Source organism: Pterocles gutturalis, unplaced genomic scaffold (genome assembly GCF_000699245.1).
Source record: "Pterocles gutturalis isolate BGI_N339 unplaced genomic scaffold, ASM69924v1 scaffold30006, whole genome shotgun sequence".
Taxonomy (NCBI): Eukaryota; Metazoa; Chordata; class Aves; order Pterocliformes; family Pteroclidae; genus Pterocles; species Pterocles gutturalis.
Genome location: NW_010103915.1, coordinates 1 through 25,249, shown reverse-complemented (window position 1 = coordinate 25,249; position 25,249 = coordinate 1). Strand labels below are relative to the sequence as shown.

Genomic DNA, 25,249 nt, shown 5'->3' with positions numbered 1-25,249 from the left:
GGGAAGGATTGGGTGGGGGCCCAGTTTCAGTCAGGTGAGAAGAACCTTATCCTGTTCACACCTTGAGAGAACGAAATGCTTTCCAGGCTATTACTGGGTATATTAGTCAGGATGAAGAGGAAGAAGCATTTTTCCATTTGTATGCCCAAATTATCTGTGTTTTATCACGCTAAACAAAGAAAAGGCTGATGAGAGCCTGGTCAACTGATGCCTGTTTTTAATAACTACAGAGGGAGTTCCAGAAGACTGGAAAAGTGCGAAGGTTTTACTATTATTCAAAAAGCTCTGGATATGTATTTACATAAACATATGCTGATTAACTGGGTATCATTTTCAAAACAAAATGCAATAACTGTTTTCATACTCTGTTAAATGACAGGGATTTCATTATGACTGCTCACCATGCTTCTATGAAGAAACAGGTCAGACAAACAACTTTTTATTCCTTGATGAAAAAATGCTGATTTGCTGAAGACAATTTTGACTCTGTGCCATTCAAGATATTATCATTACATATTGTCTGTCAAAAATCACATAGATGAAGAGCTGGCTGTCAGCTCACAAAACCCACTAGTCCTTACAGAATCATCGTATTGTAGGAGCTCATACTGGTGTTCACGGGGATTAACACTGGGACAAAAACTACCCATTGTCTTCAACAACCATCTGGAAGCAAATATAAGATGAGGATGATATCTGATATGAAAATGATATCTGGTAACATTTGTGATGTGGTAGGTAACAAGGAAAGGGCAAACTGAATGCAATTTCAACTATCTGGTAAGCTATTCCTTCACACTAAGCATTAGTATAAAACAATGCAAAGTGCAATGGACTGCATGCTAAAAAATGAGGCTCTTGGAGAGCATGTGGGACAAGCAACGCTGTCAGCAGAGTGAACAGTCCAGGTTTCATTTCTTCTTAGCAGAGGAGGTCCTGGTGGGTTTGAGGGAGGCTCACAGTACATTTTCCTACACTTGTTAAAGCTGAAACTGCCCTAACTGCTCCCACTGGTGCAGGTTGCAGTGAGTGCAGATCTGCTGCCCGTGGGCTGTGCTTTTACCAGGCATTTCATTCACACACTGTTCCCTGCCACAGGGAGGACATTTCCTCAAAAACAAGGAGTTCACCAGAAGGTTCCAGAGAAAGGTTCACCTTTGGAAAATGCTGAAGCGTGGCAAGTCTAACCTGATAAACCAAATCACCATTTCACGTAAATGAAAACAATCTCAGTTACCAAACTGCTTCTTATAGTGCAAAGTTTCTCCTCACAGAAGTATTCTTTTCATATATTGTCAAATACTGCTGCTGCCCCTTCACTGGAAGGTGACGAAAGAGCACAACCCAGGCCAGTATGAGGCTGAGGAGAAAAGGGATTTAGAGACTCTGATATATTCACATGTATGGCCATACTGTTAAGGATGGTTTATCCCTTGTAGCTGTTCAGCTCCTGAGATCAAGCTTTTAAATGAAGGATGCTCAGAAGCAAAGCTCTTTAGAAGCTACTCACCTTGGGGGGAATTACTTACTGATCATGAACCTGACACATTTTCTAAATTATTTTTAAATACCTCCTGCTAATATTGCTTTTAACTATTTTGACAACTTCTGAAGCACACAGTACTGCAAACTTCAAGCCATTCTTTGCACTAAGAATTTATGGATCTAGAGAGAATTAATTTACTGGAAATTACATCTACAGCACTATAAAGACTTTGCCCTTAGCAGAGCAGGGTGGAAAAGTTGGCAGCCAGTTAGCTATCATTTCTCCCAAGGAAGGATGTTTCAAAAGTGATATAGAAGCAGTCTGTGAACTGTCTGTAAAGAGTCTGCAGTGAAATATGGATTTTAAAAAAAGTCACTAATGCTCTATTGTTTAACTTTGTTGAAAATTTCCTATTTAAGGTGAAGGAGAATTTCATGTCTGGTGAGTAAGCTAACATCAAATCATCAATAACAAAGAATTTTAGTTGTCTGTCCCTAATAACTCTTGATACCTGTCCACTTCTCAGGGTTGTATGTCTTCTCAATGCCATTAAGTCTAGCCAATTGCTTACACCAGTACCTTAGTCCAGCTTCTATACTACACCTGATCCCAGCTGGAACAAGCCCCGCTATTTTTTTTGAGCAGAGACACTTCCTCCTATAGTAGACTAACAAGTCAGTGGCTGTACCTGAGGGTGTGTTGTAAGCAGAGAAGATCCTGAAACGTAAGAAACCTTTTCATAGTGTGACTGGATAATCCAATTGGAACTTCCGAGAGCATAGCCTGAGCTGAGAGGGGTGACCTGCACAGCACCGAACAGCTCCTGAAACACACAGCAAGAGACATCAACTTGAGCGAGCCCCCGAGATAAGTCAGAACATGTCATTTTAGAATCATTTTATCATCAGTGACACCAATTCTAAAAGTAGTTCTTCTATTCAAAGCCATTATGAAGCTAGTTTCCCAAGGTTTATGTCTGCTGTTTTTATTTACCCGTGTCTAACAGGACATATGCTCTAGAAAAGCTTTTCCTCAGGTAGGGCCTTCATAAAGTCTCCCTTCCGTGTGAATTCTATGGCATTTAACTGAGTTCGCACTGAACCATAACTCTAAATGGAGGAATCAAGCGGGCTCTTGATCCTCTGCCTGCCTTTGCTGTACTGAATAAACGTGTAGGAGCTTTACATCTTTGAAGACTCTATACTCCCTTAGTCAAATTTTATTGACACTGGCCAGCAGGAGAGAAAGAAGGACAAGTAGTTCTGGACTGATGTAAAACTCTGTTTGAGTTACACATTTTGCTGTGGAAAACATAAACTTAACTTCAAACTCATTTTCTAACTTTATTTCTTTTTAAATGGTATCTACTGGTGATGCAGAAACAACTCCCTGCAAACTCCATCCAAATTCCAGTTTCAGCTCTGCGCATAAGCAGCCTGACCGTCTTCTCCTTTCCAGGTGTCATTAGAAAGTGTATGGCTTTATCTGCACACAGGGATGTGTTATACTTGTTTTCAGAAAAGGAAAGTAAGCCTTCATGTATACCTCACTAATGTGATCTACTTTCTGGTTACTGAATAATAGAACAAGCATCTGATTCATGCAATACTAATGATTTTTCTAGTATCTCAATACGTATTTGGATCCCTTGTAAAACAAAACAAGGTCTCCATCCCTCAGAGTGTGCAGACCAAGGCTCTAGATTCTGCTGATACACAGACATGTAAAGTGGACAACAAACCGTTCTTGATGCTGTCGTGTTTTGGGTTAACTAGCTAATTAGGGTCTGATTACTTTAAAAGTTTGCTTTCAGAAGAGATAAAACATGCTCTAGAAATGTATCTTTTTTCCCAACAACTGAAAAAGAATGACTAGCTCAGATGCAGAGATCTAAAAATAGGTGAGATGCGTCCACACTGTGAAGAGAGTCAAAAATGAACAGTAATCACCCATGGATACTGAGGAAGTCCAAATGCCCCGAACCTGCCCAATTGCTAGACAAAGCTGCAGCCGTTGCTTATGCCAGCACCCACGTTAGTGGTGGCTCGGGGTCTTTTTTCACCAGCTGTTTCACCACACAAACCCAAATCCACCTGATCTTGTACACAGCAGCACTGGTTACTCTTTCAAACTGTCTTACTCATTACTCTCCAAACTTTAGTGGCCCATTGCTTAAGAAAAGGAAGCAAACAAAAAGCTTTGGGTACACAACTTACTTTAACCCCTCTTTCTATTTCTTATGGCCCTGAGCAATAATAGCAGGCATCACAGCCCACAGCTGCCTACAAGCCATGAGGGAACAGTGTATCTGCAGACTACTGAATTGTTGGTTCTGCTCATTCTAGAAACTACACTGGATTATAGTCAACGGCATTACAGACACCAAACGGCATTACAGACAACAAATGTTAGCTGGGAACCCTGGGAAAGGAGTTTTTGAAGTTTAGGGAGAACCATTAGGTTTTGTTTACAATCCCTAATTTGCAGTATAAAAGAAAGTGGAGCCTAAAGCACTCAAAAGATTCCCAGAAGTGAGATACGGTAACTCAGAAGGGGATGTGGCTTACAGACAGAGAGGATACATTCATTTGGTACATCCTCCCAGCTCTCAGTGGGCCAGCCATCGACTCCAAATTCCCAGGCACACGGCCTCAAAATTGGCCTCCCTGAGGAAGAGGAGAAACAAATGGATACTCCCTGATTTCACCAAACAAGAACCCTTCCTGGGAGGGAGACTGAGGGACGTTCAGTATAATCTTGTCCTGCTTTCCTAGGCTAGGGTAACTAGATCTTACGCAGGATCTAGAGGGAAAATAGAAAAGGAAGGGCATTTCCAGAGAAAAGCTGGGAAACAACAAGCTGTTACTGTTGACCTGAGGACAGCTTTACAGGTACTCACAATTTTCTGAGAATACCCCACCAGCTGGATCTTGCTGAGTGCAGCGTTCACTTCTGGCATGGTGTAGCACTTCCTCCACATTGACACCTCCACCGCGTCCTTCAGAGGGGCGGGCAGCAACCTGCAAAGATCAACGGGGTGTGGGCATTTTCAGAACTTCCTGATGGACCACCAGCTTTTATTCCCATTTATATTCTCCAGATCTTAGATTTGCTCTTTTTTCTTCTTTTTATTTTAAATATAGCTGGTGCTTCAAAGTGAGCAGCAAGACTTTCTGCCTCTTGAGGAGCCGAACCACACTGTCCATCTTCCCGCACCCCAAAGACTGCTCCCCTTCAGCTCTCTTTGCTGTTGTTCCTATTCAGCCCTTTCATCAAAGAAGTAGCTGTGATGAAGGTGTTACAGCAATTCTTGTGGTATTTTCACCACAGATGAAAGATATTGGCTGATCTGACATGTCAACATGAAATGCACCACTAGAATTTGCAAAGATGACTGGGATCTTGGATCAGTGTCTATTTTGCATATCCTAAGGATTTGAAAACAAAAGCCACAATCTTGTGACTAAAATACAGGCACCAGAACAAAGGCTGGCTCTGCTCTCATTTTTGTCACCAGTGTCTTGCAAGAGCACATGCTCCTGCACCTCAGCTTCTTTGCCTTCAACTCGGATACCCCACTTGCCTTCCAAGTGTACTGGGAAGGACACACTAGCTGACACTGCAGAGCTCTTTGAAATCCCCTACACGGAAGTATTTAAGATGTTTTACACCAAAGTAAAATCCATCCATTCTGCTCTTCACAGACATTGCAAGTTAGCTGGACAGCGTTGTCAAGGGAAGAAGTGAACTGTAATGTCACAGCCTGTAAGAGAGATGGCTAACTTCTGGGAAATAAATCTTCCTTAGCAACATGAACCGAGGCAGGAAGCAGCACAGCTGCCAAATGCATAAGAAGAATAGGATTTTTTTTGTATATTAAACCAATGCTAAATCAAAGGCTAATTCAAACCAATTTCCAAAGATTTATGGAAATTGGTCAAGTTTCTTTGATCAATTTGTTTAAAGGAATTTAATTTATTGTTATATCTACTAGGTCAGTGAACTCCTCCATAATTTAAGACACTGAAGAAAGGATTAAGGCCAGTTATTGCCAAGACTGCTGTACAGGTCTAGTGTGATAACTGTAATTCCAGCACATGCTGGCTGAAAGCATACTGCGCTTAAGGAAACAAACAAAGCGTTCAAGGTCTTTTTTGGGAAGTCATAAGCAACAAAAGGCCAAACAATGTGGATAGTTGTCCACCATTGCACTGAAGCAAATTGCCTGTAAAAGCCTTTAACCTACCATAAGAAGCATTTAGTGCTGGATGCTTTCAGGAGCTTCTCTTCTGGGAAGAGGAGAATATATCTCCAGGTAATGGAGAAAAGTGGGGAATTGTCCTTGGTGATTGAGGTAAGTTTCTATTAGCCTTGACTCTGTGGCTACACTGTAAATATTCTCTGATCCCCAACAGAGACCAGTGGCACCAGTCTCCAGTGGTTTCATTCTTAGCAGGACAGTACACCAAGACAATGAGGACTGCTGGTTCCTCAGATGTGGAGTGAACCTACTAACACTACGGCAACATCCTATTATGGATCACCTCATAATAACCAGACATATATGGGCAGATGCAGGGACAGCCAACCTACAGCCACAAACAGGAAGGTCTCATGAAGCAGTGTGGTCCAGCGGTTAGCACACTAAATTTATGCTTAAGAAACTCAGAGGCTTGTATTCTTAATGAGAATCTGCACAGAAACAGTCCCTCCTGTTCAACGCAAAGGATAACATCTAGTATACGACATAATATCTTCTTGTTTGAAGGGAGAAGAGGATGGCAGCACCAAACTAGATCAAAATGCTGGCCTCTCTTGTCCACTACAGGAAACAGGCTGTTTCAGCCACTTTATAGAAAGATATAAGAAACCATCAAACACGCAGTTGACAAAGTGTTTTTCATAAGGCAAACTTCCTCTTTCACCTCCTGAATCCTAATCAGTGTGAAAGATATCCTGGTCGAGCATGTACAGAGCTTCCGTGAGATTGCTCACTTAACATGAAAACCAACAGTAATAAAACTTGCTAAGTAATTAGTTCAGACTGAATCTGATAATGGAAAAACGTAAGCCACTATAGTGAGCTTATTATATTTTATACAGTATTTGCATTTAAAATGCTTCAATGCTTTATCTAATGAAGATTATAATACTTTGTGTTTTATACTAACTATTCAGAGCAGAACTAGCTGAACCGTAAAGCAGTATTGGTGATGGATCAGCCTGAAAAATTGAAGTTAGACTCAGAAGTAATAAGTATTCTGTTCTAGCAACAGCCAAGTATTTAAAAAAAAAAAATCACCAAGGAACACATTTTCTTAAGTAACGGATGTCAGTCCAACCCTGCATGTGCTATCAGCCAGTTGTTAATTTGTGGATCAGTAGATGTTTGTTCACATGCTATAATAATCAGTTCCATTCACGCTTGCATGACACTTGTCACCAGGAATCTCAAAACACTTTGCAAACATTAATTAAGTCCCTGTATACCCTCTGTGGTGAGCAGGAGCTCCATTTTACAGAAGCACAAGGAGCTGAAGGGGGAAACTTAGAACACAGGTGGGGCACAGCTGGACAGGGCATTCAGATTTGTCCCCCTGTTCCAGCTCACAGAAAACACGGGTTTGTACCAGCCTCAAGCAGAGTTTATGATACACAGATGTATGTTACTGAATAGCTGCAGAGCTACAAGTTATGTTTTGCTATCCCCACTAGCGTAGCATTTCTTTGTTCTGCCTCTACCTCATATTTGGGCAAGGTGCGCATTTTACTTCATCTGATCAAGGTTTTCAACAACATATGATACTGTGGCAGTGCTCTGGGCTCTACAGAGGTCTTGTAAGTGAGACAGAAGGGTTGGTCCTGTCTATCCCTAGCGGAGGGCCCTTCTGCCTCCACTGGTAACCCCTTACAACAACTACTTGATGTACCACGGAGGAACCGTCAATGTTAGGGCACTTCCCAAGCAACATAAAAATGTATTTTAAACACGGCTCCACCAAAAGACTCCAGCCTCCTGTAGCAGTTGAATCAGAACAAAGATCACCTCTCTGTGTTCGCCTCTGGAATAGTCAACAGCACATAAAGTGCTAGGCAGCACTTCTTCTAAAATACGACCACCAGGAAGTGACATTAAATGAGCTCTAAGATATATGAGCCTCCTTTAAACCATGCATACAAAACACATGCAGCAGTGTGATGAGAATAATGGCTCCAGTTGTCTCTCTGCACATCACTGTGAACTTCAGGAGCAGTTCTGGTCAGGCCAGCTGACTCCAAACTTTAAAAATCTACAATTCTGATCAGAGTCTACATCAACTAGCACAAAATCCGGATCAACTTTATTGTCTTTAGTTTTGTTTTAAATCTGTGTTTTACTTGCCTTCTTCAGAAGAGTGACAGTCATAGTCCTGAGATACGGCTGCTTCTAAGCTCAGCAGTAAAGTACAATATATGGCTAAACATGCTAATTTGGATTTTTAATTTCTTTGCTTTGTGATACTGGAAAATATCAAGGTTACTTTTATAATCTATGAAATCATTTTTTGTAAACTTTTAAATCAAGCCACATTAAGAATTAGGAATAGAAAATGGGAGATCAATTAAAAATGCACAAAGCACCTTTTAAAAATAACTTTCTAATCAGCCAGCCCCATCTTTAAAATGTGCTAAAAATGAAACTGTCTCCTCCATAGAACACGTTGTGCACCTAAAGTTGTTTTTATTTCCAAGGAAAGCATCATCTGCAATTAGTAAACTGTAGGGATAATTTTTGGATTACATAGGCTTTCAAAATTTTAGATGGAGAAGATCTTGATTTTGAGCACCTTGCTTGTTTTTACATATAGATGGAATAATGGACACAGAGTTTCCAACTAATCCTTTTTATTCAGATTTCAATTTGCTTCTAAGCTTTGAAAAGCCAAGAAATCCACCTCTGCTGCTCAAGCATGAGAGGCTGTTGTGTTTTGACTTTCTTAGCATTTCAGCTAATATGAATGTAAATATCATTTTAAATTAAAATTATTCCAATATGATATAGCTAAGTTTAAATAGCTTTCTGATTTCAGCAAGTTAAAAAGTTAATACAAAAATCTGCTAGCTTTATCTGCTATTATGGAGCTAAACTATGCGGGGGGAGATCAAGGGAGATTTTTGTGTTAACAAATCTCCCTCCAGGAATCAAACTTGTGTGGTTGTTTGGAAGACCAACAATGTGCAAATCATTAAAGAAGGAACCAGCACAAGGAGTCAGAGCTGCAAATCTGTTAGGCTTTTTTTTTTTATCTTGATGGTAGTAGCAAATTCAAACTCAAACAGTGGCAGCTGACCCACCATTACAGTGAATTCTAAACTTTGGTTAGTATTTTAGGACATTCACCCTTGCCAGGTGGCTTGTTCCTTACCTCTGTACCTCCTTGTTCTTCCACATGGAGGCAGACTGAGCCTTTGGCACACGTTCAATGGAATTCACCAGTTCTTCCATGAGAAGCCTGAAAAGACACCATAACTAAACTAGTATTGCAGCCTTTCACATGGGAAAGAACTTTGTCCCAAATGTTTCCGAAATGTCACACAAACTGTAACACTATCAAGCAGTTCTAAAGAGGGGTTCTTCCCGCAGAGGCATTGCAGCAACTACCCCTCACCGATACTACCCCCTTTCCTCCACTGAGGGTTTCAAGCTCAAGCCAGTCCAATTCTGTCTGCCTGGTTGTGACAGCAGAGGATCTGGCCCACTGGGTTACGGGTTATTTGGAAAGTGACAGGACAAGAGGAACTGCCAAATCTCTCCTGCTGTGCAAGATGATTTCTTCATTACAGACTGCTTGTCATATGGAATGAGACAAAATATATGAAGAAAACTTGCTAGCTGATGCCTGTTTATCACTTGGGGAAGCCAGCATGTTGTCAGAGTGAACTCTGCTCATCTACAAATGCACAATACAGAGTTTGAGACAGAAAAATATGTCAGGCATCAAAAAGTGGCACTACAGATTTCACTGTCCAAAACCAAACAGCATTTGTAATTGTACGCATGCTTCCCCTTAAAGGTAGGAAGTGACAGACTCAACTGTAGAAGAATGGCATCTGGAATGACCTGGGGTGGGGAGAACCACGCCAGTATACTCTCCAACAAGACTATGCTTGTTATCTTCAGCTATGGGCCAGCAATACCCCAGAGGTCTAGTACTAGCTTATATTTATACAATTCCTTTCTCCTACAAGGGCCTTCAGTTTCTGTTTGCTTTTACACAAAGGGAGAATTATTCTGGGGTGGAAAGTTTGTATAGGACCTTTAACAGCCAAAGATTCCTGCCCGAGAGTGCTTACAGAGTGGTTCAGATACCATGGCCTAATCTGCTTTCTAATTACTGAGCATGGCAGCTGTTCTGCATGAGAGATGCACACAGCACAAGTCCAGTCAGACTTCAACGAGGGCCAAACCTGCAGCCTTTGGTACTGACCTATCCAATCAACAGACAACTTTGGAAGAAAAGACTGACAAATTTGATGACCAAGTGCTAAGTTCTTGACTGCGCTCTCAGGTCTTACATTTTCTACTTTAGTTTCACATTTCTGCTGGTTTTCTTAGTGCTTGTCTTTGGAGCTCAGAGCTTATGCATCTGAACTGCCATTTGAGATGGAGCTAGCTTAAATTCCCTTCCATGGTGTGGAGGAGAGTGTGATTATATGAATTTCAAATGCTGAAAACCTACAATCTTAAAGTAATTTATTGTTGAAAAGATTGGTGATTCCTCTTTTGTTTAAGGGGAGCAGAGAGGAGCAGGAGAGATATTCAATTCATGGTTTTTGAAGGTTTGAAGTTGGCTATATGGTAATTACTACTCAAGGTGTCTCAGTCCTCTCAAGATCTACTATCCCACACCTACCGCCTGGACTCAGTACAAAGCACCTGCTGTAAATGTTGAAGATGGATAGTTCCAGAGGTTGGGAAACATTGAGTTAACACATTTGCAGCACTAAGGACTTGGCTGGCATTCAGCTACTGCCTAAGAGCCTCTTCGGAACATTAGACACCACTCCTCTACTCATATTGTCCTTTACACCTTTGCCTTAGCAGTGATGAAAGAGGAATAGAGAATATTAAGGGGCTTTTTACCTGCCAATTTGAACCGTGGGCTCAGTAGCATACACTGTTCCAGTGAATCCAGTGTACTCTGTGATATAGGGCAACGCCATCATGCAGTGATAGTTTGAGATCAAGATTACATCCACCGTGGAGAGGTCAAGCAGCTCAGTCTGAAAACAGAGGAAAGAGATAAGCGACATGTAACCCTTTCAATGCAGTTTACACAATGGTAGAAAAACTTCTTGTTCTTTTTTTTAAAACTTTATATTGCACCATTGTAACCAGATTATTAAAAAAAAAAAAAAAAAAGTGGGGAGGGCATGTCTCAGCTGTGGCAAAGATTAACAAGATTCATTTAAAAATTATTCCCTTCTCAGATCTGAAAAAGAAACCATGTCCTGGGTTTGTCTGTCTTTCATGTAATGAAATGGCTGCCGCTAAGAGAAGCATCTTTGATCAAAGAACTGATGTGTGTGCTTCTTCAGGGGGAAACGTTCTGCCCAGACACTAAACTTCTGCAGTAGCAATTTAGCAGGGCATCTCTCATTTTTCATGGTACTGTACCCCAGGAGAGTGAGAGAGATGAATGCAGATTGTATTTATTCATATATTTAAAATATTTCTCCTATTTTCCCCAACTAAATGCTTGTCATCTTCATTATTCACATTTTCTAAAGCAAGAGATCAAGCTCATTCATAGGACACAACAAAACACATGGGTGGGTCCAATTTGTTTTGACGTGACAGTTAAGACAGCAGTTCAGAGAGTGAAAGAAGATTTCACACATTGTTAAAGGAATTTTAATTAGAAATATTTACTGGTAATGCTACAACACAAATGGTGTCAAGACAGAAATTCACAAGATATATGACCTCTAACTCAGTTATTATAGAGCAGCTAATGGAATTCAACACTCATCAAGCACATATTATCTGATTACAAGGCTTGGTCCAGCAATTTGAATAAAAAAGGCAAGAAAGTAGGTCATTCGGCTTTTCAGAGGGCTGACACAGTGCTCTGGTGACAAGCTGCTTAACTCCCAGCTAAGCGCTCATGGTTTCAGTCCATGATCACAGCTGATGTTGGCGGCATGATCTTCAAGCGGAGTACAGGAGGTGAAACCCCATCCTCAGATTCATGACAGGGAATCCTTTTATCTCCCTAAGCTTGCCAGGCAGAAATACAAGCACTACATGGTATCAAGGAGTCTTCCAATGCCTGCTGCTACCAAGCTGGCCTTTCACGGCTTGGTTTTCAGCTGTGTCCAGACCATACAGAATAAAACAGGGAGTCACTCAGCCCTGAGGTGAATCCCAGCCCAGCCAGCCGTCAGGAGGATACGGACTACCACCTTCCAAGCTTAAGCATCCCACCTCTCAGAATCCTAGAAGCATTTACTAATAGGATGAAAAGGGTGTCAAAACCAAAACAAAGTAAAATCTTCCCTGGGACTTGCGGCAATCTCACTAAAAGTGCATATGAACAGAAGAGGTTTAAAAACGTTTCCTGAAGGTGAAGTGAGAGAGACCAGAAGGTTGCCAAGCAAAGACAGGGCTGCACCCTGCTCTCTGACATGTGGAAGAGTACTCTGCTGCTGAGACAGCCCTTATCACCTCGTGGCTTCTGGATTACGTTCAAAACTTGGCTTTCTTTGGCAATGGTGTTCCTGGAAGTGATACTGTGATTCTCAAACTAACTGCTTTTGCAGAAAAGTTTCTTCAAAAGAACTGGCCTGGAAGGAGAAAAAGAAGAAGACAAAGCCTCTTTCACACAAGTTCCTTCTTACGCTGCCAAACACCAGCAACATTTCTACTCTGCTGATGCATTCAGCTGGCCATGACATCTGAACCCTGCTCCAGACAGGGGAGCCTGTGAAGCCAGAGATGGGAGCTGTGTATCACCAGCAGGTCTGCTCCTCATGCTTGCAGAGAAGATTTGGCACCTGTTGGGAACTTTGGGAACTGAAGCATTTCAGAGGCCATTTGTAAATTCCCTGCAATGGTGACCTGTGCAGCTGGTTGCTGTCTTCTAGTTGTTACATGGACTGCTGGGACACAGAGTTACGTTCAGTGATGATATTGGTATAATGAAGGAGCAACTCCCTGTCAGTAATATTTATCGCTACACATGTGGGTATTTTCCAGCCCAATAAAGTAACCAGAAAGCCTACCTGAAGCACCTTAAACTCCAGATCACGATTTCTGTGCATGGCCTCAATTCCAAAGGGAATCAAGAAACTAAACTCCATCCTTCCCAAGATCTGGGACATAATGGCACTTTCTAGGCACACAGATGCTTCCTATGTCCCTCCCTTCCACAAGCCAGTAACCAGGAAGGTCGTAAGAGCCCAGAATTATTAGTTGGGCATTTTTTTGTGTCTGTGATTCGATTATATCTATTCCTGTTAGGGAAAACGAGCAATTGCACACAGGTCTGTTGATATCACTTGCCAAAACTAGTACCAGAGCTGCCAACTAGATTTGAAGAATCGAGATGACAAAGAGTCAGAAGCTGAACAGGTGAGTTTCATGGAGTCAACAGACAGAAACGCTGCTGCCAGAACCCCCGCAAGCTGCCAACAACCTTCCAGGAGTGTTTTGTACTTTCTGTCAACAAGGTCAGGCAGAAAGGAAAAAAATTGCTTCCCAAAAGCAATCGTCTCTGTCTTTGAAGACAGAGAAAACATCCCAACATGAAATGAAAGAACTGATGTTATCACAGTCTGGACACAGCTGAGGAAAGAGGATACAATTCCCAGACTATTCCCCATCATTCATCCCCGCCACTCTCTGCTCAGCTTTTTATTCCTTCAGCAGTCCTACATACACCATTAACCTGATCAGTCAGGAAAGCCCAACTAATTCAAACATTTTCAATAGTCTTACATTCTTTTTTTAAAAAAAACCCCAGGTATTCTTGAAAAAAACAGCTTGAGAAGCAGCTACTTGCAGTTACATCAGTGGATACGAAGATACAGTTCTTCCCTCAAAGAGGCAGTGATGAACAGCTAAGAAGGCAGCAAAACTTTTTAACCTAAATTTGCTGCCAGCAGAACAGCATGTCTGACTGCAGCTCAACAGAATCACACAGTGGCCTAACCACACGGTCGGCTCCCCAGGGGAGCACCACCAGGCAGGTCATGCATCTGTGGTTAGAGACAAGCAGCCTTCCTTGTCTTCATTCACTGCCCTTATCTAGATCAGCACATGTATCCTGTCATAATTGAGCCCAGCTCAGTCACATTGTCTTTGGAAAGCCCAGAAAAAGGGACAGTTAAGTCTTATTTTTCTGTGAGATATTGATCTGCTCAAGGAGACATTCCAGATCTCCCAAAACCCCTGCTGAAAAGGGCTGTTTCCATCCTTTTTCCAGTGCCGTAGATGCTAGAGGCACCTTAACAACACAGAGGTTTTAGCAGTATTATTTACCGAGTAGTAATAAATTAGCATGAATCTGATAATGACTACTTAGCAAATTTCTCCCACATGATTGAATAGCGTCCGATTTTTCCGCAAGGCTTTGAATAAACTCACCTCTGGTAAACAGAACTCAGGCACAGAGTCTACAAACACATGGCCGGAGCACTCCTTTAGTTCCTGTGAGAAAAGCACATCAACAGAGAAGACACAAAAATACAATGCAATATTACTCTAATACAGCAGATTTTGCATTTTCAAAACCTTTTCTTTATCACAGGTAATTTCCAGCCCATTACTACATTATGTTTATTCCCCTTCTAGATACAATTTGCTCTAAGCAGATCTGCTGAAATTGCTTTCATGCGAGATGAGGCTGCTTAGTACTTCAAGGAATCAGATCCTCGTTTGGAGGAACAGGAACAGCACTCTGGTAGGTAAGGAAAGAGACTCCAGTAACCACTGGCTAGTTTTGCTGGGGCCGTGAAGAAGGTGCTGTCCTATGAGGCTGCATTTTCTCTGCTCTTATAGCTGAAAAGTGGGTCATGAAGACCACTCTTCTTGGAACTGCTGCTCTCCTGACCTGGAAGGTGTGCACAGCACCTTTAGAGTGCCCTGGCTATCTTACAAGTTTGGAATTTAGTTTCGGTTCCCAATAACATCAAATCTTTTCTGTCTTATTAGGAGCAGCATACAATTTTTAGCCCCTATTTCAGAGCATTTGATGAAATATCTTTCAGGGATCTAAGCTCCACATGGCACTTCTTGTTAGATTTATCTCTACTGGATCTCTAGCCCTCTATTTTCCTTCTCTTTTTTCAAGGCTGACATAAGAAAGCTTTGTCGTATGAAAAGTCAAATTCTTCAAGATTATGTATGTAACAAAAATATTCCCAACTCTAGTCCTAACACACCTCACAGGCTACCTATCACCCACCCTGCCTTCTCTCGTGGATGCTTCTCTTGCTTGTCCCAAAGCGAGTGGTCTCAGACAGCTTCAGACTGACAGAATTAAAGATTGAATCCAATTCTTAATAATTACAGTGTACCTGCCAACTAATAACGAATGAGCAATTACATCTAGTGGCAGAAGTCTCCCAACCTCATCTCGAGGGAGTTCAAAATGATTAAAACCAGATCGCAGCAAATTTCAATGCCTCTCCAGGACTTAAGTTTTATAACTGTCATCCAGAGAGTGCTATAACAGGAATGTCCACCTGACATGATAAAACATCCCCCTTTGACTCCTTCCCTTGCCTTTTTCCAGCATGGGTCAAAGAACTTACCATTCCAAGGAGTTACAATGGTCAAGGTGAAGGTAAGAGATGCTGCCTTTGAATTTTTAACACTATTTCCACTGATGCTGTGCAAGTTTGAAGATTTCTCCGGAGCACACACTGCAGCAGCAGCGCCACAGAAATGTAAATACATCACATATAAAAACATACTGGCAGCCTAACCATTCTTTGGACAGAATGGAGCTCAAAGCTCTAAGACCAAGGCTGAGGTTAAGGAGAAACAAATTCCAGGGAATTCTAACTGGGCAACTCCATTCCTGTCACTGAGCCTCCATTGCTCTGTGATTCCCAGTTAGCATGTACTCTGAATAGAGCTGTTACTATTTTACTAACAGAAATGCTACCTATACAGTTTCCTTTGTCTCCAGTGAGAAGAAATTTTGGTCTTTAATCTATGATCTTCAGCTCCCTTGCCTGAGAAAATCAGATCAATCCATTTTGTCCACCTCAAAGTCCCTACAAAAGCAACTATTATTACTGTTTTCCTTTAATCTTCACACAGTCAGAGAACAGTCTATTAAAACAGTATATTCTCTACCGATACCTATCGCTGCACACATTTGAAATGTATCTGCCTATTTTACTAACATCTGACATATTTTTGTGCTCATTGTTCCCCTATGGCAGATCAAGCTGGACGCTGCAGTGTCTAGTTTTGGTTGAAGCCCCAGATAAATTCTGCCTACAAAACTAATGGAATGAAAGGGGGAAAAAAAAAAAATTCTGTGTCTTTCATGAAGCTAAGTCCTGTGTCTTAGAATTAGGAGGCTGGTGATAATATCCTCCCTGCTATGTCCAGCAGTAAGAACACATTGATTTCAGAGGCCAAAGCCATGCTTTTCCTCTGTAAGAGACCTCTAATGGGCAAACCATTCACTTTCTCATAGTTCTCCTGCCTAAAAAAAGGTATGGTACTAACCTCATTTATAAGGATACTATGAAGCTTTAGCATCAGAAAAGCAAGTCTGTCGAAAAGGCACTCGAAGAAGGCAAAGTACGATTATTTATGGAGCTCCATGAAATAAAAAAATATTCATACTGATGATTTCTGCATTTTAAGAGGATTTCTTAAAAAGCTAGGCTACCTCTGAAGACTGAAAGCCTCAGAGTTGCTATTAGCATTTTGTTTCAAAATGTTCTGCTCTACAAGGACATCAGGCTGGTAAGGGTACACACAGAAACCTTTGCGATGAGTCAGCATGGAGGTATTGTTCTTGCAGTGCAAGCTCCTAACCTGTCAAGTAGCTTTTTCCACAGCAAGAAAATCGTAACCAACAGTATAGTACCTTGTCCAGAAATGTGCTTCCATCTTTCAAAACCCAACCAGGAAGTTTGGACAGCCTGGGGCTGCAGAAAGAGAGAAAAAAAAAATATTGCAGTATTAATTATATCATTATCAGTCACTCAGCATAGTCCTTTCTTTTGGTGTCATACAGGAAGAGAACACCATTTCTGTCTCAGGGAACTAACAATCTCAATAAAACAGACAGACAGTTTCACTGTGTTTAAGTGTTCACTGAAATTACTTTTACAAATCATGATTATGACACTTAAAAGTAAAAAGAATAAGAGGACAATGCATACAGGGAGTTTGATTTTAGTCATTTACAGTGAGAATTTCAAAAAGGCTCAGTGCTGCTTATGTTGTCCTGTGGCTCTAAAAACAGAAGAAGGTTTAGTGCAGCAACAAACTCTGTGCCTGAAACAATGCAAAAGCACCGTAAAGCTTCTCCGGGACAGAAGACGACAGACAGACATTCCCTTTAGCAATAGCAGGGAAAGACCAACACTCTGGACTCGGTCATTTATAGACACAGAGGCTGTGATTTTATATCCACGTAAACCGTGGGTTCATGCTCAGGTCTCACCCTGAAGCCCCACCCCAACAGCTGTACAGTGCACTTACCTGTTTTGGAAGGAGAAAGGGGCAAGGAGGTTTTGCTATGAACCGCGTGTTTTAAGCTGGCAGGTCTAGAACCCGTCAGCAATGACAGGGCCCCTTTTTTGAATTTTTTCAAATGCTAATAAAGAAACTTCAAGATGGACATTGTAATCACAAGTTTTCAGTAGTAACTGCTGCAGCATTTCTTGCTCCCATAACTGAGAGATTTAGCCATACTTCAGTGACATTTCATTTTTGTGTGAGCTTACAACTTAACCCTAAACCCACTGTCTACCCAGATTCAAGCATATCTACAGAATCCAAAAAAGAAAAAGTTGTGGAAACAAGAGAATTGAACCTGCCTGGAACCAAGCCCTGCAACAACCTCAGATTGAGACAGAACTCGAGAACCTGGTCGCAATGCAATCTGCAAGTGTTGCGCACTGAGCTCTGTAGACAGGTGTGCTTATATGCTAGAAGGGCTTTCAAACTTAAGATCTTGAAAATAGGAAGTGATTCAAGGGCTCAGAGGAATGTTGTGTTCAGACTAACATCAGTACAAAAGAAGAAATCTTAACAGGCACTCCAGAAAGTCACAAGGAAGGAAAAAGGGGAAATCTAAGACTCAAGGAGTGAAGACAGAAGGTAAAAGGTGAGAGCAAAAGGATATGTCATTGAGAAGTTATGCCAGAGAAGTGCAACCCCCTTTTGAGGATAAAGAGTAAGTCTGAAGAAGTCTGGTGATAGAAAAGATGAGGTGGCTAAATGTACTCCCCACAGACACATTCAAAAGCACAATTTAAGAGCAGTATTTTGGAGACTGAGGGGGCTGCAGAGAGACTAAAAGAGCTACGGGAAAAGCAAGGAAGAAGCAAGAACAAACCACTCTATTATGCAAAAACCTTGACAGATAAGGGAGGACAGAAACCCTGGTTGGAAGGGACGTCTGGAGGTCTATAGTCCAGCGTCTCAAAGCCAGCACTAGACCAGGCCAGCCATGGCTTTGTCCAGCTGAGTCTTGCAAATCCCTGAAGCATGAGATTCTAGAGCCTCTCTGGGAACAGGTGAAAGTGCGAAGAAAAACTTCATCACTGGGAAGCTAATGTCCAACCCAAGCCTCTCAAGACACAGTTTGTGGCCACTAGCCCTTTATACTGCCTGCCACCATCAAGAAGGGTTTGGCTTTGCTGCCTTTGTAACCTCCTTTCAAGCAGATGTAGGTGGCTGTTAGCTCCCTGACTAGCCTCCTCTCCGCCAGACTGAACAAGCTCAGCTCCTTCAGCCTCTCCGTGTACTCATGGGCTCTGGCCCCTGACCATCTTGGCGCCTCCTGAACGCCCTCTCCAGTTTGTCAGCGTCCCTCTTCAATTGGGAATCCAACCCTGGATCCATTTGTGGTTTCACCAGCATGAGGCAGAGTGGAATAAACTTTCCTTGATATGCTAGCCCTGCTCCCCCTGATGTAACCTACTACACTGTTTGCCTGATTCATGATGAAAGAGCACTATCGACTTGGGCTAAACCTGGCATCCACGGAAGAGCATTCTGTCTTGTCAAGAGAGGCAAAATTAACAGATAGGTCTTGAGTCCGGGTGAAAGTGGAAATAAGCAACACAGGACAGAAAGGACTCTTTACCTTGAAGCCAAGAAGCAACACAGCTCCCGCCGACATAGTTTTGACATTGTAATAGAGTGATTGATTAATCCAAAATAGCTAGAACTGTCCCATAAATAATGTGAGCAAGTGTGTCACGGCTAGACAGGAAAGGTTAAGAGCTTCCCATATGTTCATTTTACCGTTTTGCATTTGACTTTGGTACAGGGGAGAAAATTCCAGTTGACAAACCTCCTTTAAAGTACATGAACTGGCATAAAGTGTTTGGAAACTGCAGGCACTTTGCACATGCTCCATGGGCTGGTGAGAACAAGGACTGCTATTTCCAGGACAAGGTGGAATCTAAATACCTTTTGACCGGCTTCTTTTGAAGAGCAAAGAACTCTGAAAAATTTCCAGTCCCTTTAATGACATAACACTACAGCACTTTCCTCTCATAGATTAAAGCATAGGCTCTCAAAATATTTGCTCAAGGAGGGTCCCATGCCAGGTACAACACAGGATTTACCTGCATAGCAAAGATCCTCTGTAATATCATACCTTTATGCTCCACAGAGGTAAAACTTAGGGCAACTCCGCAGACCACGTACTGAGACTTGCAGAACCCAAGTGGTTCATGGATCATACTTTGGGGAGCTCTGGTTTTAAAATGGCAGAGCATAGCTCCACTCTGGTTAGGATTTCACATGGATCTCAACCTAGCAGCACATCTGGTTGTAAGAGGACATACACCTGGTAATAATCTAAGATCTGACAGACATGTTCAAATTCTTGCACTGCTACATGCTTCACGTGAGACCTCAGGCAGTCAGTCCTTCTTGTAGTCTCTCACCTGGAAACTGATGATAATGTCAGTTCTCTGTCACCTCGCCATGTTATGTTGATAATAGACATTTGAATTTCAGAGGCATTTAGACATCGTGGTAATGGAGACCTGATATCTAATGGTACAACTATGAATACTATAGAGAGATAAGGACTTTTTAGTGGCAGCCACATTCCTCTTCAAGTTTCTAACTCATTTCCACAACTCCCTGCAGGAGATCTGTTTTGTAGAGTACTGAAGAGATCGATTACTTGCCCAAAGTCCATGTGCTTAGGACAATCCTTGCTGTAAGGGGTGTTCAATCACCTTAGCGACAAGATTGATTGGATTTAAATCCAACTGTTTGCTCCAATTCCACTGGGCCATCAGGGGTCAAATCTGACATCCTTTCTTATTGAGTTTGAGTCATTTTAGTGCAGACATTCTGGAGGTACTTGGGGAATTCCAGGTTGTGACCTGCAATTTGGCCCTTCATTCCCAGGGTCTGCTATCAGCAGACAAAGCTGGCATATCCCCGGGGAGCATTGATGCCTGCAGTTCTAAAGAACCTCTTAAGCTTTTTTTCAATCACCTAATTTTGCTACTTGTTCCTTTCTCAATTGCCTTTTTCTATGGCGGGTGGCAGAAAACGAATGCAAGGCGATTCTGTCTGTACCTGGACTTCCCAAATTTTCTGGATCCCTTCAAAATCTACTACTGCCACTAAAAGGTGTAGGTAACGATTACATCACCGAATGGGACAAAAATTGACTATCTCACTGATCCATCTTAAGGCATCTGTTGCCTCCTCTACAGCAGATCTTGAACTCCACATTCCTGTTCTTGCAGAACAATGCACACATTGTCTATTCTTTTCCTCTCCAAAAAATGACAAATCATAGGAAGTGCTGGACAAACTGCTTTCACCTCATTATGTCACTTAGGAAACTCCCTTTCCCAATCATATTCTCCCCCTCTCAGTCAAGCCTCCCCTGAACTCAGAACACTCCTCACTTGTTTCCTCATGGATCAAAGTCACTAACTGGTTTTTGGGAAAACTCCTACTGCTTCTCATCACCAAGAGTCACTCATTCCCACCCTTCCAACCCCTCATTTTTGTAATTTATCCAATTTATGCAAGACATAAGTCACTCTAACTGAATATCCAAATTAATCTAAAAACCTGGGAAAATACAGCTTTGTAGTTAGGGCACAGAAGGGGGAGTCGATCCCAGGATTGTCTTCTAGACTCTACTTCTGTTTCACTGCCATTCCATTCCTGTGCCCAGCTGCACTGCCCTTTTATTTATTTAATTTTTTAAAAGGAACAATTACGCCATCAAGTCAACTAACGACGTTATTTTTCTTTACATTAGATTGTGCTCTGAAGAAAAGCCTGAGAAGACGGTGGTTAAACAGTACTTGCTGCTCCACACACTCCATCTCAGTTACCCATTTATCTCATCTTGCATGAAGAAGCCAGAAAGATGACAGATATGTGACCTCACTTGTGCTGAGCAGTTGCAGCAATACTTTACTGAAGCTTAGAATAAATTATCTAGAAAAACCAATCAATAAATCCATAAAATGTCTTCCGTCTACTAAGCCAAAGGACGTTATTTTGATAAAGAGAATTTTTAAGTGAACAAAGTCTATTTATGATATCAGATGATGCTGTTCATTTGTACTCATCCCCTCCCTCCTTCCAATACACCATTTCACGCAGAGCACTCCAACTGCAACCCAAGAAGACACAGACTAAGTGCTTACAGGCTGCAGAACATACCTCTGAACCAGTGGCAAGGGGAGGAAATTGAGGGTAGACGTCATATCCAGTCCGCAGTCCAACATGATGGTGGTGGATTTGAACTTGAGTACATTGCATGGCAAGGTTGGATGTCCCGACAGGCAGTACTGAAAGAGGAATATGAGCATGAGTTACTCATGACCTTTACCAACAGAGTGAATCCCCCTGAAAATTACCTTTTTCTCCTTATTTTTAAATATGCAGTTTCATACAATCTGGAAAAAAACCTGACTTCCTATGTATCTGCATCTCACAGCTGTGTGTGTTCTTTGAAATTTCCCCATGTTCAGGGTATTAAGGGGCAGATTTTTTTCAGACAAGGTTTTTTGCTCACAAAGGCTGAGAGGATGGCATAGCTCCTCTCTCCAACTTACGACATGTGTAGAATCTCTTTTTTTCTCACAACCACCTATTTTCACAAAAATACAAGAAAATCAGTATATTTAAAACTCAACTGGCAAAACGTGGCTGAAATTGGCTGGCAGATTTGTAACTTACCTGTGATGGAAAGGGAAGGAGAGAATCCCTGCAGGAACACAAATTTTATCTCCTTAAGAAACCAGACTAAACAACCAAACAAGGTGCAGCCCACACCTTTGGTGGCTGCTTGGCACAGAGCAGCAGAGGAAGCTGTACATGTGCGGAGCAGCAGCTCTGGGGCATGCTCTCACCTGCTTTTTGTCTTGCTAAAGGCAAACAGGAAACGCCAGGGAAGGAACAACCATACCTGAATGGAAGGGTTTGTGTACTGAGAAATCCCAAATGCTTTGCAAGCTTAATGAGCCAGTAAGCAGGTTATGTACAGGGGCCCTTCAGCATCATTGAGATGCAGTCACCTCTTGTACAGAGAGTGGCAAACATTTAACAAGGCACGGGAGCAGCTGAAGCTCTGAATAAGAAGAGAAGTGAATTAAAATGCCAGCTTTAAAATGTGGGATTAGAAACGTAAATGCCACCTCCGCATGAGGGTTTCTCCTCTCCAACAAGGGATTCTGTGGTCCTTCAGGGATTGCAAGATCAGGAGATTTTGCATCTCGAATACAAGTTTTTGCAACTCTGAAGCCTGGGCATCTGGCAGCACAGCAACACTCAGGTGATCAAACTTCATCTGTTAAATACCGGTTTTGGTCAATTAAAATGAAAAAATATCAACTGGTTGGCCATGCACCACACTAAAACCAGACTTGGTCATTTCCTAAGTCATTTCTGCCTTACGCTTTCTGTACTTCCCTCAATGAAGTGGACAGAAGGCAGACTGATCATTTCATTTTCTACCTCTGCTGACAATGTGGTAACACGGGCCTGCAACTGTCTGGATTAATAACTCCCAAGGAGTCTATTTACATACATTGATCATAAACCTGTTTTAAATTATATTTAGATATTAAAAAGCTACTAAGCCCCAAATATTAAGAATATCACAGACTTTTGTTTTAAATTCACCAAGCCTTAATTATTAAGGAGAAACATTACATTTTGCCTGCTGTTAGGAAAGTTTAAAAAAAAAAAGTGATGTTGTTTTATTTGAAAATGTAAACTGCGCATGTGAAATTATGTTTTCATCAGAGCAGAACTTTGACAACTGAAGCTATAAATCCAAGTAAATAGAAAGGAATGAAGGAAAAAATAAGATTTAAACTATTTTTCATAGCTTTTAAACTATCTGTAATTAAAAAAGGCAATGAAATATCACCACTTTTATCAGCAAAACACTTTATTGCTTTTTTTTTTAAATCATGAATAGGATCATGACCCTGACATCTACGAGCTAACTGGAAAAATCTTCCTTTTTTCTTCTTTAAAAGCATCTCAAATAATCTATATCTGTGGCTGTCACACTGTGGTAAATGGATTCCTGAGAGTCAATGGACTCTTTCTACCAGATTCAAGTAAAGTGACAGAAAAAAAAATATCCCATACGCTGTACAGAAAGTGACTAAAAGAAAAAAAAATTCCTACATGCTGTACAGCTATTTGCACATGTGACATTTATGGGCCTGTACCTCAGTTACAATTTCAGATTAGGAATCCGGGAATCTGAGTGTTTGCACTATATACGTCTCTATGCACACTATAAATGTGGTCATTTCTACCCAGTTTATACTTGTTTTAAACTTTAAAACAGAACCAGAGATCCCAGTCACTAATATCCTGGACTAAAATGCAAGACCTTTTTGCTCCAAGATTTGTTTTTGTTGTTTGTTTGGCTTTATTCCCTGACAGCTAGAGGCTGGTGCAGCTAACACACTAGGTGCCTCACCTCCTAATTAAAAAGTCATGTAAAAAAGTCACAAAACATACAAAAGACATAAATATGCCCACCTCCGCTCACAACTCTCTTGACAGGCTTTGTTAATGGGATGAAAGTTTGACAGAGCGGGGCACAGAGATCACGGCAGGGGGTAATTCCAGATGCTAAGGCCCTCCCAGAGGCAGGTTCTCAGCAGACACCTGGTTGACGCTGAGCACTCGCCAGCTCCGAGCGTCTCTGGTGATCTCATGGATGGCAACGTGACAGAGAAAAGAGATGATGTCTCATGCAGGCAGTTCCAACAATTCTCAGTTTTTCAGGTTAAAGCCAGTGTTTTGAATTCCAACTGAAGCCAACAAATACTGCGGTGCATTCTGCCGGTATTAATATCACACGCTAGCTTAGAATCTAAGGGGAAAATAGCAACTGGATTGGCCTAGACCACAGCACCTTCGAGTCTGTGGGAGCCTGACGCTTTCACTGGATTCTGAATCAGGTCTGGAGTCTGTCACCTCTAGCTTGTTCTTCCAAACTCAAATATATGAGAAAAGAGGATGAAACAACATCCAACTCCTAACCCCACAACCCTGAAACTCAAACACATCTCCAGACAAATACAAGATGAAGAATCTGGTCTTACAATCCCCAGTCCCCAAATTTATACACAGGTCTAAAAATACTACAATGCAGATTTCTGACAGCTTGTATCCCACCTCCTTCCCTTTCCCTACCCTTATACAAGACTAGACATGACAAAAACTTCTGTGTTTCCCCTATGGCCTTCATTTAAAGATTTCTAAGTTTGGTTTTTTTTTTTCTCCTGCATTATATCAGCTTCTACAATCACACCCAGAAGTGCTTAGCTTTGCACAGTTTGTCCCACTGGTAGTATTCATCCACGCACAGAGACTTAATTGCACGCAAGATTATGCAGGATCAAGCGCCTCAGCCACCTGCCTACAGAATTAATTTTACAAAGTTACACCAGACAGTGATTTATTGGAAGACTCCAAACAAGCCCAGAATCCAAGTTCACTTCTATGAAGCTTCCTCAAGACAAACTGCCCAGTCTCCAAACGGAGAGACAATCTTACATTTAACTTCAGGTTAAACAAATCAAATGGTTCGCTCAGGTATTCTGAAAGCTTGCTTTGGTTTTCATCTCCAAAGAATTGCAGCACGTTACGCGAAACTGCGTAACTCTTCCTGGAAAATACAGTAGTGGCTGAATCCAAGGTCTCTGGGAAACTTAAGCAGTTGAAAAGGGAGATCTAGATAGGAAACCATAATATAGATTTTCTGATAATCTTTCCTTTAGAAGATTTTAACCTCAGAACCAAAATACCTGTCAGAAGCCCAGGGCACCCTTGACAAAGCTCTTCCAGGCTGATTTTCTTATTAGTAGTCACGTGTACTAACATCATACCGCCGATGGAAAATGATTTTATTATGAACCTCAAGGATTTATTAACATTTCTAGAGCAACCCAGTAGGAAAGTCACACGTGCAGTGGGCCAGCCCCAGCTCTGCTCCACGGCCAGACTGGTGTTTAAGGGTGGGAAGACAGAGGAAAAACCACCTCCTCCCCCTCCCG

At 41.7% G+C, this 25,249-nt stretch overlaps 1 protein-coding gene across 1 annotated transcript; it reads right to left on the bottom strand.

Moving 5' to 3' along the window:
* Positions 1 to 2,174: 2,174 nt before the first annotated feature.
* On the bottom strand, positions 2,175 to 21,520 carry LOC104471528 (integrator complex subunit 9-like; the record flags this gene model as incomplete). Its single annotated transcript, XM_010086895.1, has 7 exons — positions 21,384 to 21,520; positions 16,582 to 16,642; positions 14,115 to 14,177; positions 10,611 to 10,750; positions 8,893 to 8,979; positions 4,386 to 4,506; positions 2,175 to 2,309 (listed from the first exon to the last, which is right to left on the bottom strand). Coding segments are annotated over exons 1-7 (672 nt in total), but the record flags the coding sequence as incomplete, so codon positions are not given.
* Positions 21,521 to 25,249: the final 3,729 nt, after the last annotated feature.